General features: G+C 45.2%; 1 protein-coding gene across 1 annotated transcript in view; it reads left to right on the forward strand.

Moving 5' to 3' along the window:
* AARS1 (alanyl-tRNA synthetase 1) overlaps positions 1-14022 on the forward strand; it is a 328287-nt gene that overhangs the window by 242254 nt on the left and 72011 nt on the right. The window contains exon 19 of the mRNA XM_069217537.1: positions 530-616. Within this exon, the coding sequence (XP_069073638.1) occupies positions 530-616 (87 nt within the window). The remainder of the gene's footprint in view (positions 1-529; positions 617-14022) is intronic.

Below are 14022 nucleotides of genomic sequence, written 5' to 3' on the forward strand. Positions count from 1 at the left end.
GGGCTCAACATTTGGCCTAGCTGCATGGAGCACCGTCATAAGTACAAGATCTATTGAGCGGTGCAGTCACAGACACTTTTCACAGTAGGAGTGCTTCAGAAGCATTTTGGAAACCTACTAGTTAAGTACGGTGCCTGCAGAGTTGGAGTTGTTGAGTGAGCTAGGTGTGGAATGTTACCTTGTGAAGAGATGGGAGGTGGTTGTGATTGGAGTTTCCTTAGGAGTGCTAGCATGTATTCAGAGACTACGTTTGCATAGCAACATGTGGAAGGAGCATACTAAATGGTTTTGAAGGTTTTTGGCCTCTAGGAGGAGCATGTCTCAGGACCGGGGTTTCGGAGTGTAACAGAGAGCTGATGTGGTTTGGCTTGTGGTAGTAGAAACAGAAGTCTGATCTCTTGTGATAGAAAGGTAGCTGGAGAGTGACAAAATTATTTATGCATGACCTCTTCTTCTGCCTTGCTGTGTTCTTTTACATCATAATGCATGTTCGAAACGTTCATGGTCAGTTCTCCTTCATGACCACCAGGTACTGGAAAAGACCAAGCAGATGATTGATGAACAGCCCAACCGCCCTGTGCTCATCCTGGAAATGGAGAGTGGTGCCTCTGCCAAGGTAAACTGTTTCAGATCTTTGTTAGGTTGGATGCCTGATGTCCAAATATGTAATTTTATGATTGCACTACAAGCTGACTGTTCTGGCTGCTTAAGCACCGCTGTATCCAGTTTTCTAGATATCACTCTTTCACAAGTTCATTCTTTGCCCATTTTTGGAATTGTTAATGTTGGGTAAAAAGAGTACATTCTTTGTGTTGAGATCGGTTTCCTATTATCTGCTCTTGCCCACTATAATTATTGGGATGCTGTGCTCCTCGATCTATGTTAGTTCTGTACTGCTGTGTAGAAACCACCGATTCTTTTTCATAAGCTCATGATAAACAGTTAATATCTCCGCCTGCATGCAAGATCCTCTATCCATTGCTTAGTTTTTATCCATAAATAGCAGTGACACTTTAAAGGCTTATTGTTTTTGTCTTTTAAAAACGGGGTTATACTTCAGATGTGGTGATATTTGGTTTGTTCTTCACATAAGAAAAGCTTTTATTTTGTTTTGCTAATGTCTTTGGTTCCTTTTGACAAATTTGCATGAAACATTAAATAATAGAATAAGATTTTTGTCTGACCCTTTAAAGATTTGTGCATGTTGGTTGGGGGCAGCAGTTTTGCAGGGGTGGTGGGGAGTCCAAACATATTCTGTTTTTAGTGCCCATATGAGCACCTCATTGCTAAAGAAAACACTGTTGGCTGTAATGCTGAAAAAAGGCACAGACTCTAAAGCCGATGAATACTTTTCTTTGTGACATTATTTTTTATCATTTGTGGAGTTGTTTGCCAAAAGGTGTGGTCAAAATTCTTTTTTAAATAAGGATGGGAAAAATGTAGGACTATCAACTTCAAATTATTAATCTAAAGTGGGAAGCTTAGCAACTGTTTAGAGAGGATCATTTGCTGTGTTGACCGTTTTCCTGTAGTGTACGGAGCCCAGAAATCTCTGTAAACATTTGTCTGGGCACAGGGGGAGGCATGGTGAACATACCACACCTTCACACCACAGGCATGAGAACACTGTCTCCGGATAGACTTGTCAAATTTTGGGCTGTTCATTTAAACTTAGGTTGCCAGCACTGCTTTAGTGAATCTGCTATTTTACAGGATTATCTGCAGACCAGAAGCCCATAGAAGCAGGTGTTTCTGGGCAGGATTAGTGCCATACACAGTGCTTTCAAAGCTCACATCCTGCCAGTGGTCTTGCATTGTACAACTGGGCATGTCCACAGGTCATGTTACATGCCCACTGGTGTCAGGGGTAGAAGGAACGGTTTAGGCCAATCCCATAGTTACTTAACATGGGCTGCTGTTACTGGACGTGGGGTAACAACTTTTTGTGCCACAGTTATTGTCCATTCGACACTGGGGGTTGAAGTTAGAGGTTTGGGGCAGAGGTAGAGGTTGCAGCCAGTGAACAAAGGGCAAGAACATTGACTAGAGCAGTGTGTATCTGTGATGGCTAATGAGCAGTAGGAATAGGCCCCAACGTAGAGCAGATGCACTGGGTTGTGAAAGCAGATGCTAGGTAGTTGTTTAATGGCATGTCCTTCTTCCAGAGCTTGTTAGTCTCAGCTGAAGGCTATGCCCATTGGTGCGTAGAGAAAGAGGCCCTATATGCACGGCATAGCTGCAGGATGCGCAAAGTCACAAAAAAAAAAAAAAAACAGTTTACAATGGAATTCATAACTGTCTACTAAGATCAGTTGTTAACCAACATTATGAAGAAGACCTTATAAAGTCCCTGAAAAAGTTAGTTGAAGGGATCTATTAATTAGAGTGCATTTTTAAAAACTACTGAAATTCACTGGTTTTTGTGACCTACACAGCCATCATTTCTCCAGGTACTCATGACCTCACACAACATCAGTGACCTAATTGAAGCCGATTGCTCTCTTTCCCTCTTTTGTTTGCCAGCAGTGTGTGTGTATAAATATAAATATTCATTCGCCAGAAAAAACAAAGGGTAAAGTGAAGTTCTAGTTGGGTGAAAATGTCAGTGTAGGAAATAGCATGCACAGAGTCCAAGGGTTCCCCTTAGAGGTAAGATAGTGGCAAAAATAAATAATTCTAATGCTCTGTTTTGTGGTAGTGTGGTCGAGCAGTAGGCTTATCAGAGGGTAAGTGTTAAGCATTTGTTGTACACACACAGGCAATAAATGAGGAACACACACTCAGAGACAATTCCAGGCCAGTAGGTTTTTATATAGAAAAATATATTTTCTTAGTTTATTTTAAGAACCACAGGTTCAAGATTTACAAACAATACTTTAAATGAAAGGTATTTCACTCAGGTATCTTAGGAACTTTGAATAATCACAATAGCATGTACAGTTTTGGCAAAAATGGCAATAAGCTATTTTAAAATTGGACACAGTGCAAAATTCAACAGTTCCTGGGGGAGGTAAGTATTTGTTAGTTTTTCAGGTAAGTAAAGCACCTACAGGGTTTAAAGTTGGGTCCAAGGTAGCCCACCGTTGGGGGTTCAGGGCAACCCCAAAGTTACCACACCAGCAGCTCAGGGCCGGTCAGGTGCAGAGGTCAAAGTGGTGCCCAAAACGCATAGGCTTCAATGGAGAAGGCGGTGCCCCAGTTCAAGTCTGCCAGCAGGTAAGTACCCGCGACTTCAGAGGGCAGACCAGGGGGTTTTGTAGGGCACCAGGGGACACACAAGTCAACCCCTTCTCCTTCCCTTCCTCATTCTCCTGCCTCAACTACTTCAGGAGATTATACCCCTCAAGGATCCCCTTTATGTGTTTGAGAGGATTTGGTTGGGACAGAACATGACCCAGATCTATGGAACACTTATGACCCTGACCCCATCCTCTCCAATGATCATGACTTATACACGCACACACCTCACCACCAAAAGATACCACATCTTACCAGCAAGTAGTGGCAAGAGCAGCTGCTTTTCACAGTGTTGAACTTCATGGACCTGATCAAACAGGATTTCCTGTTTGATACGCTCACATCTACTCTCAGGGATATCCAATTTCTCCCAGTGCTCCCTGGCATGCTTCATCATGGAGACAACATTTTCAAGGAGCCCGTCCGCTCTAGGGTTATCAGCCCTAGAGTAGAAAAAAATATAAGCCTATTCCACAGACCCGTTTTGCATTAGGTCACAGGTCCCTCTGGATTCCATTGTAGCCACCACTGCATGAAAACGTGCCAATAGCCAGGCCACATGTGACTCTCCTCCTCCTGAGAAACAGTCAAGAAAATTGGTGCTGCAGACAAGAGTGGTGGCACAGGCAGTTAACCATTGGCATATCACCAATTCCCAGGCATTACTGGATACAGGCTAGATATGACCGGGCTCACTGGGATGAAATGGAAGAGCTCCTCCAGTTTCTCCCAGATCCGCAAGAGAGGGCAACAAGTTGTTGCTGAGGGGCAAACAATTTGTAATAATTCTATCCGTTGTGCCCTGGATGCCGCAAATACAACTGCATGCAGCATCAATACAAGTATCCTAATGAGGCATGGACGGCTCTGCTGCTCTGGGTTCAAATCAGAAGTACAGCAAGCAGTCCTTAGCATGCCCTTTGATAAGGAGCATCTTTTTGGCCCTCGAGGGTATACCACCCTTGAGAAGCTTTTTAAAAATAAAAAATAAAAAAAAAGACACAGATACAGCAAAGGCATTGGGTGCTCTATAGTCCCCCACACAAATGGGCACTTTTCGTTGCCCCACTTTTAGAGGTGCCTACAAATCCACGTCCTCTGAGGCGTCTACTTCTCAAGCCAGACAGCCTACACCCTCCTATTTAAGGTTTTTCTATAGGGGGATCCTACAGAGGCAACAATAAAGGCAGAGGTAAAAGCAATGCCTCCTGAGGGTCTTCTTCCTCTGCAAAGCAGTGACTACCTCAGTCTCCCCCTGCTCACTTCACATCTGTCAGGGGACGGCTTCAAACCTTTTATTCAGAATGGATCAACATTACCAGGGACCAATGGATCCTTTCCAATATCCAACATGGTTATTGTCTGGAGCTCATTACCACTCCTCCAAATACTCTCCTTCACTCTTATAGGCTAACCCACAAGCACCTCACCCTTTCCAAACAAGAGGTTCAATCCCTTCTTCTCAAAGGGGCCATCAAGCCTGTTCTCTTACAACACCAGAGGCCCGGGGTATACTCCCTATAATTCCGCATTTCCAAAAAGGAAGACTCTCCCAGACCTATTCTATAACTCAGACCACTAAACCTGTACATCCTGTTACATCCTGTCAGAACACATTCACATAGTTAGTCTTCAAGATGTGTTATTCCACTTCTGCAACAAGGCGACTTTGACAGCTCTAGATCTAAAGTACGCCTATTTTCATATTCCCATCCACCCCGCACACCGAAAATACTTGAGGTACGTTATTGCAGGCAGACATTACCAGATCAAAGTCCTGCCTTTCGGGGGTCATGACTGCTCCCAGAGTCTTCACAAAGTGTTTGACAGTAGTTGCCGTACACCTCAGAAGTCAGAGCATCCATATGTTACCCTATCTAGATGACTGGCTCATCAAAGCCAGTACGTTATGACAGTGCCAATCTTACACCCAGCTGACAGTGGACCTCCTTCACACTTTGGGTTTCATACTTAACGTTTCCAAATCCCACCTACAACCCCTCCAGATACAGCCTTATCTAGAAGCTATTCTCGATGTAGTGTTGGGGATAACCACCCCAACCAGGCCCATGTTCAGAGTTTTCGTTCTTTTCTCCCCAGTTTCAGAACAATCGCACATATGCAGTCAGGGCTTTTATGTGCCTGTTAGGAATGATGGCATCTTGCATTGCCATTATTCCCCATGTGGGAAACGTCCTCAACTACGTGTTGTAAACAACTACGTGTTGTAAACAACGCAGACGTTTCCCTCGCAAGCATAACCACGCTCGCCTAAACAACACATGGCTGTTTTTGTGCCTTAACCACGCATGTGCTGAACTACGACTATGCGTGGATAAGGCACAGAAACAGCCATGCTTTGTTCGGGAGAGGACGCAGTGAAGTAAGTGGGGCAGGGGTGGGGGGGATTAAGGGATTTGGGGGGCTGGGTACGTACTATTTATTTTTAAAGGAGTGGGGGGGTTTGGGTATTTTTTTAAGGAATTAGGGTGGGGTTGGGTTAGGGGCGGGAGTGAGGCAGTGAGGTGTTTCCACACATGCCTTTACTAGGCCTGCTTTTACAATGAAAATTTGTTGGAAAGGCATGCATAGAAACAATGTGGTCGTTGTTCCGACCGCATTGTTAAGGCATGCGTTGTTCCAGCATGCGTTGTTCCATCATACAACCTTGCCCTTGTCAGACTGCACATGTCCCCTACAGCGGTGTCTGTCGTTATTGGTCTCAGTCACAGGGTCACTTTGAAGATCTAGTGTTAGAAAGCCCTATTCACTTCTCTCTGCTATGATGGAATACCACCAACCTGTTGAAAGTGTGGCCTTTTTTTAACCCTGTGCCTCAGGTCACACTGACCACAGATACATCACTGATAGGTTGTGGTTCTCACCTTCAAGACCTCAAAGCATAGGCCCTCTGCTTCTCATTCAGAAATCCCTACATATCAGTTACCTCAAGCTTCAGACAGTGTTTATAACTCTAAAAGCTTTTCTTCATCACCTATCTCAAAAGATTGTCTTAGTCTGCACGGACAACATGACGGCCATGTATCACCTACAGAAACAGGGAGGACACAGTCGTCCCAATTGTCACAACTCTCTCAGACGATATGGAAGTGGGCTCTTCACCACCACATTCACCTGGTGGCAGAATATCTCTCAGGAATAGACTTTGCAGCCCTGCTTGGCAGGATGTAGCAAAAAGTACACGAATGGGAACTTCACCCACAAGTCCTTCAGACATACTTTGCAAATTGGAGAACTCCTCAAATAGACCTATTTGCCACAGCAGAAAATGCTAAATGCCCAAGCTTTACCTTCAGGTATCCACACCCTCTATCCAAGGGCGGTGCTCTATGGATGAAGTGGTCATGGATATTTGCTTATGCTTTTCCACCTCTCCCTCTCATTCCATTTCTGGTTCGCAGGATCTGTCAAACGTCTCTCACTGTGAACCTTGTAGCTCCCATTTGGGTATGTCTGCCATGGTTCACCACACTTCTGAACCTATCAGTAGTTCCCCACGGAGAGCTTTCCAGCAGTCTGGACCTTCTCACATGAAATCAAGGAAAGATCAGACATCCAGACTTCAAGTTTCTCAACCTTGCAATATAGCTCCAGAAGTCAGAGTTTGGTTACATAGGTATGCCAGCGGAATGTATAGACATTCTCAGGGAGCTCTTAGACCCATAACTAGAGCATGTTATGTTGCAAAATGGAAACATTTACTTTGTTACTGCCAACCCAAACACATTGACCCCATCTTGTCAGAGCTACTGTTCAAGGCAGCATTTGTTATCTGTTCCATTTACAAAAGGCACATTTAGCTTACACTTCTATTCACCTACATCTCACGGCTATAGCTGCATATTTAAATAACAGTCAACACAGTTCTTTGTTCAGGATCACAGTCATTAAAGCTTTCCTGGAAGGCCTTAAGTCATTCCACCCAGGGGTGCCCCATGCACCATCTTGGAACCTCATATTGTGCTTACCAGCCTTATGGGGCCTCCTTTTAAGCCATTTCAGACATATACTCTTCAGTATCTTTCTTGGAAGGTGGCTTTCTTACTTGCCATCACATCACTGAGCTCCAGTCCCTAAACTTGGAAGAACCTTTCTTCCAAGTTCATAGAGACAAGGTAGTCCTCTGCACAAACCCGAAGCTTCTTCATAAAGAAGTTTCACAATTCCATATAAACAAGTCTATTGAGCTACCAGTCTTCTTTCCGCAGCCTGACTGTTGCGGAATGAGCTCTTCCCACACTCTAGATGTTAAGACAGCACTCATGTTTTACATTGATTGAACCAAAGAGTTTAGGGGAAAAAAAAAAATCTTTGTAGCCTTTTCACTATCTTTCAAGGGCAGTCCAATATCCCAAAAAAAGGCATAGCTAGATGGATCATGAAATGTTTACAGATTTCTAAGCTACAATCAAAGAGGCCGTTACCTTTTACTCCTAGAGCACCTTCCACTAGGAAAAAAGGTGCCACTATGGCTTTCCTTGGAAATAGCCCTATAGCTGACATTTGTAAGGCAGCTACATGGTCCACACCACATACATTCACAATACATTACAATGTGGATGTACTACCAAGTCGGTCAAGCTGTGCTACAGACACTTTTCCAGTCAACTGCAACACCCACAGGCTAGCCACCGCTTTTACGGAGGGGCTGCTTTACAGTCTATGTAGAGCATGTGTATATACAGCCACTCATGCCATCAAGCGGAAAATGTTTCTTACCCATTAAGCATCTGTTCGTGGCATGTAGTGCTGTAGATTCACATGCGCCCTCCCTCCTCCCGGGAAGCCTGTAGTCATTTTAGTGGCATTATTATATAAATATAGTATATATGTATATTCACTGTTTGTATATCTCCTTTCCTTACTTTCTATATATACTCCTTACCTCACCCACTTGTGACTCGAAAAACAAAATTCGAACAAAAACAAGTTGCAACACTGAGTCCAACTCTAGATGGCAGACTTATGCAAAGCTTCTGAATCTACAGCACTACATGCCAACAGATGTCTACTGGGTAGGGAACATTTTTCTTTTCAGACACTATTAACCTTAATTACAGGCAAATCAACAACTCACAGTGTGGGCAGTCACATTCCTTTTAGGGATGATGGCCTCCTGCATTGCCATAGTACCCTATGACTGACTACACATGTGTCAGTTACAGGAATGTTTAGCTCGACAGTGGTCTCAGTGACGGGTCAGAGGATCTGGTGTTGATAGCCCGCCAAGTGCAGATCTTGAGTTACCATTTTTTTCCCACAACCAGATTCAGTTACGACGAGGGCTGGCCACACAGTAGATGTTAGAAGGGCCCTCTACACTGATAGAACTAAACATTTCAGGAAATCTAAACAACTATTTTTCTCTTCCCCTCCCCATAAAGGAAAGCTTATGTCCAAATCAGGTACAGCCAGATGGATAGTTAAGTGTATTCAAACATGTTATGCTGAAGCCATAATAACTCTACCTACACCTTCTAGAGCACACACTACTAGGGAGAAAGGAGCATCCATGGTTTTCCTAGGACCTAGGAAATAGTCCAATAGCTGACATATGCAAAGCAGCTACATGGTCTACAACACACACCTTCACTAAACATTGAATGGATGTTCTAACACGCCAACAAGTCAATGTAGGTGAGGCGGTGCTGGGTACATTTTTTTTCAGACAACTGCAAAACCCACAGGTTAGCCACCGTTTCTAAGGGGTACTGTTGTACAGTCTATGCAAAGCAGGTGTATCTACTGCCACACATGCCTCGAATAGAAAGTTACTTACCCTGTAAGCATCTGTTCATGCCATGTAGGGCTGTAGATTTACATGCGCCCACCCTCCTCCTCAGACACCTGTGGCAGTTGCAGTTTTTTACTTTACATTCACATAGACATCTCATTACTTGCACTTACCCTGCACTCAGTTCTCACCCACCTGTGGGGAAAACAATCTTACGGTGGAGTCTATGACCAAGAGGAGTAGTCGCTCTAACTTGTGACTCAAAAGACTTCTTAGAAGAAAAACAACTTGCACATATTCGGGCTCAACACCAGATGGCAGGAGTGTGCAAAGCTTGTGAATCTACAGCACTACATGCCACAAACAGAATCTACAGCGCTACATGCCACACACAGATTCTTATAAGGTAAGTAACATGTTCCTTCACGTTAAACAAAAAAAACTCTAGAAATTCACTAAAAAAATACCAACGGTTAAATTTAAGTTATACTGAGGTTCAGCAACAACTTAGTTTTAAACAAACAAAAAACACTGACATTCACCAATTAGATTTTATTTATTGTAACTACAACTCGTGCCCTAAGGTAACTATAGCTTGCACCCTCACCATGCATAACTAAGTGTTCGATGGCATCTGTCGCTGTAGATACGCATGTTCTGCAATAGCTCGCCATCTGGTGTTGGGCCGGAGTGTTACAAGTTGTTTTTCTTCGAAGAAGTCTTTCGAGTCACGGGACCGAGTGACTCCTCCTTTTGTCTCCATTGCGCATGGGCGTCGACTCTATCCTCGATTGTTTTTTTTCCGCCATCGGGTTCGGACGTGTTCCTGTCGCTCCGAGTTTCGGAACGGAAAATTAGCTAATTTCGGAAGATTTTCGTCGGTATTGTTGCGTTCGGGATCGGCGTACTTAGATTCAACACCGCATCGAAGAGCTCCGGTGCCCTTCGGGGTAGTTTTTCGATCCTCCGTCGGGGCCTGGTCGGCCCGACCGCGTGCTGAAGAACGCCGATGGAACGGACCCCGTTCCGTTTCTGCCCCAAATGCCACAATAAATACCCCTACACAGACCAACACTTGGTCTGCAACCTGTGCCTGTCACCTGAGCACAGCGAAGACACCTGCGAGGCCTGTCGTGCGTTCCGGTCCCGAAAAACACTCCGAGACCGTCGAGCCAGAAGACTTCAGATGGCGTCCGCACCGACAGCCCAACGGGAGTTCGAGGAACAGGAAGAGGAAGGTACCTTCTCGATCCAAGACTCCGACTCCGAAGGATTCGACGATACACAAACCGTGAGTAAGACGTCGAAAACCACACAGAGACACATTTACAAGGCCCAGGGGACGCCACTGCCATCCGGCCATGGCTCCACCCATAAATTCGGTGACCGACCGTCGGCACCGAAAAAGGCCCAAACAGTGCCGAGATCGTCCGACTCCGGTCGAGACACCGGCACGCAGCCTTCTCGGGACCGAGAAAGTGCTGGAGACAAGCCTCGACACCGAGATGCCGGTGTGGACACGGCTCGACGCCGAGACAGCGGCACCGAAACAGATCGACGCCGAGAGGTTTCGGCCCCGAAAAGGAAAAAAGTCACCTCGGAGCCGAAAAAACACGCAGACAAAGTTTCGATGCCGAAACAAACTGCAAGCGACCCAGCTTCAGGCTCTTATACAGAAGAGCACTCGCTAACCTCCCAAATGCAGAAGCATAGGTTTGAGGAAGAGCTACAAGCAACTGATGTGGACCATACGCAAAAGCGTATCTTCATTCAGCAGGGGACAGGAAAAATAAGCACCCTTCCCCCCATTAGGAGAAAGAGAAGGTTGGAGTTCCAGACGGAACAAACACCACAACCAAAAGTGGTGAAAAGAGTTACACCACCACCCTCTCCTCCGCCCGTGATTAACGTTTCACCAGCACAAACTCCATCACACTCCCCAGCTCACACCACCATGAGCCAGGGTGACCAAGATCAGGACGCATGGGACCTTTACGACGCCCCAGTGTCAGATAACAGTCCGGAGACATACCCTACAAAGCCATCTCCACCAGAAGACAGCACCGCGTACTCTCAAGTGGTGGCTAGAGCAGCACAATTTCACCACGTAAGCCTCCACTCAGAACAGGTCGAGGATGATTTCTTATTCAACACACTCTCCTCCACCCACAGCTCATACCAAAGCCTGCCTATGCTCCCTGGTATGCTCCGGCACGCAAAAGACATCTTTAAGGAGCCGGTTAAAAGTAGGGCAATCACACCAAGGGTAGAAAAAAAGTATAAGCCGCCTCCTACGGACCCGGTTTTCATCACTACACAGCTGCCACCAGACTCTGTCGTTGTAGGAGCAGCTAGGAAAAGGGCCAACTCTCACACATCTGGAGATGCACCACCCCCAGATAAAGAAAGCTGCAAGTTCGATGCAGCTGGTAAAAGAGTCGCAGCACAAGCTGCAAACCAGTGGCGCATCGCGAACTCCCAGGCACTACTTGCGCGCTATGACAGAGCCCACTGGGACGAGATGCAACATCTCATTGAACATCTGCCCAAGGACTTACAAAATAGGGCAAAACAAGTGGTTGAGGAGGGACAGGCCATCTCCAACAACCAGATACGCTCCTCCATGGACGCTGCAGATACAGCTGCACGGACAATTAATACATCTGTAACTATCAGAAGGCATGCATGGCTCCGAACGTCTGGATTTAAACCAGAGATTCAACAAGCAGTTCTCAATATGCCTTTTAATGAAAAAGAACTGTTCGGTCCAGAAGTGGACACAGCGATTGAGAAACTCAAAAAAGATACGGACACTGCCAAAGCCATGGGCGCACTCTACTCCCCGCAGAGCAGAGGGAATTACAGCACATTCCGTAAAACGCCCTTTCGAGGGGGGTTTCGGGGTCAAAACACACAAGCCAGCACCTCACAAGCCACACCGTCCAGTTACCAGGGACAGTATAGAGGAGGTTTTCGGGGACAATATAGAGGAGGGCAATTCCCTAGAAATAGAGGAAGATTTCAAAGCCCAAAAACCCCTACTACTAAACAGTGACTCACATGTCACTCACCCCCTCCACACAACACCAGTGGGGGGAAGAATAGGTCATTATTACAAAGCATGGGAGAAAATCACTACAGACACTTGGGTTCTAGCAATTATCCAACATGGTTATTGCATAGAATTTCTACAATTCCCTCCAAACATACCACCAAAAGCACACAATTTAACAACACACCATTCCAATCTCCTGGAGATAGAAGTGCAGGCACTATTGCAAAAGAATGCAATCGAATTAGTGCCAAACACACAAATAAACACAGGAGTTTACTCACTGTACTTTCTGATACCAAAGAAGGACAAAACGCTGAGACCACTCATAGACCTCAGAGTAGTGAACACTTTCATCAAATCAGACCACTTCCACATGGTCACACTACAAGAAGTATTGCCATTGCTAAAACTACACGACTACATGGCAACTTTAGACCTCAAGGATGCTTATTTCCATATACCAATACACACATCGCACAGGAAATACCTAAGGTTTGTATTCAAAGGAATACATTACCAATTCAAGGTACTGCCTTTCGGATTAACAACCGCACCAAGAGTCTTTACCAAATGTCTAGCGGTAGTCGCTGCACACATAAGAAGGCAGCAAATACATGTGTTCCCATATTTGGACGACTGGCTAATCAAGGCCCATTCGTTCATACAGTGCTCAAATCACACAAATCAGATCATACAAACCCTCTTCAAACTCGGGTTCACCGTCAACTTTACAAAATCCAACATTCTGCCGTGCAAGGTACAACAATACCTAGGAGCCATAATAGACACATCAAAGGGAGTAGCCACTCCAAGTCCACAAAGAATTCTAAATTTCAACACCATCATACAACGCATGTATCCAACACAAAAGATACAGGCAAAGATGGTATTACAACTCCTAGGCATGATGTCTTCATGCATAGCCATTGTCCCAAACGCAAGACTGCACATGAGGCCCTTACAACAATGCCTAGCATCACAGTGGTCTCAAGCACAGGGTCACCTTCTAGATCTGGTGTTAATAGACCGCCAAACTTACCTCTCGCTTCTGTGGTGGAACAACATAAATTTAAACAAGGGGCGGCCTTTCCAAGACCCAGTGCCACAATACGTAATAACAACAGATGCTTCCATGACAGGGTGGGGAGCACACCTCGATCAACACAGCATACAAGGACAATGGAACGTACATCAAACAAAACTGCATATCAATCACCTAGAACTTCTAGCAGTTTTTCAAGCACTAAAAGCCTTCCAACCAATAATAGTTCACAAATACATTCTCGTCAAAACAGACAACATGACGACAATGTATTATCTAAACAAGCAGGGGGGGACGCACTCCACGCAGTTAAGCCTGCTAGCACAAAAAATTTGGCATTGGGCAATTCACAACCAAATTCGCCTAATAGCACAGTTTATACCAGGGATCCAAAATCAACTCGCAGACAATCTCTCACGAGATCATCAACAGGTCCACGAATGGGAAATTCACCCCCAAATTCTGAACACTTATTTCAAACTCTGGGGAACACCTCAGATAGACTTGTTTGCGACAAGGGAGAACGCAAAATGCCAAAACTTCGCATCCAGATACCCACACAAACAATCCCAAGGCAATGCCCTATGGATGAACTGGTCAGGGATATTTGCTTACGCTTTTCCTCCTCTCCCTCTCCTTCCTTACCTGGTAAACAAACTCAGTCAAAGCAAACTCAAACTCATATTGATAGCACCAACTTGGGCAAGGCAACCCTGGTACACAACGCTGCTAGACCTATCAGTGGTACCCTGCATCAAATTGCCCAACAGGCCAGATCTGTTGACACAGCACAACCAAAAGATCAGACACCCAGATCCAGCATCGCTGAATCTAGCAATCTGGCTCCTGAAATCCTAGAATTCGGGCACTTACAACTTACCCAAGAATGTATGGAAGTCATAAAACAAGCCAGAAGGCCATCCACCAGGCACT

The sequence above is a fragment of the Pleurodeles waltl genome, chromosome 12 (assembly GCF_031143425.1).
Source record: "Pleurodeles waltl isolate 20211129_DDA chromosome 12, aPleWal1.hap1.20221129, whole genome shotgun sequence".
NCBI classification, from domain to species: Eukaryota; Metazoa; Chordata; class Amphibia; order Caudata; family Salamandridae; genus Pleurodeles; species Pleurodeles waltl.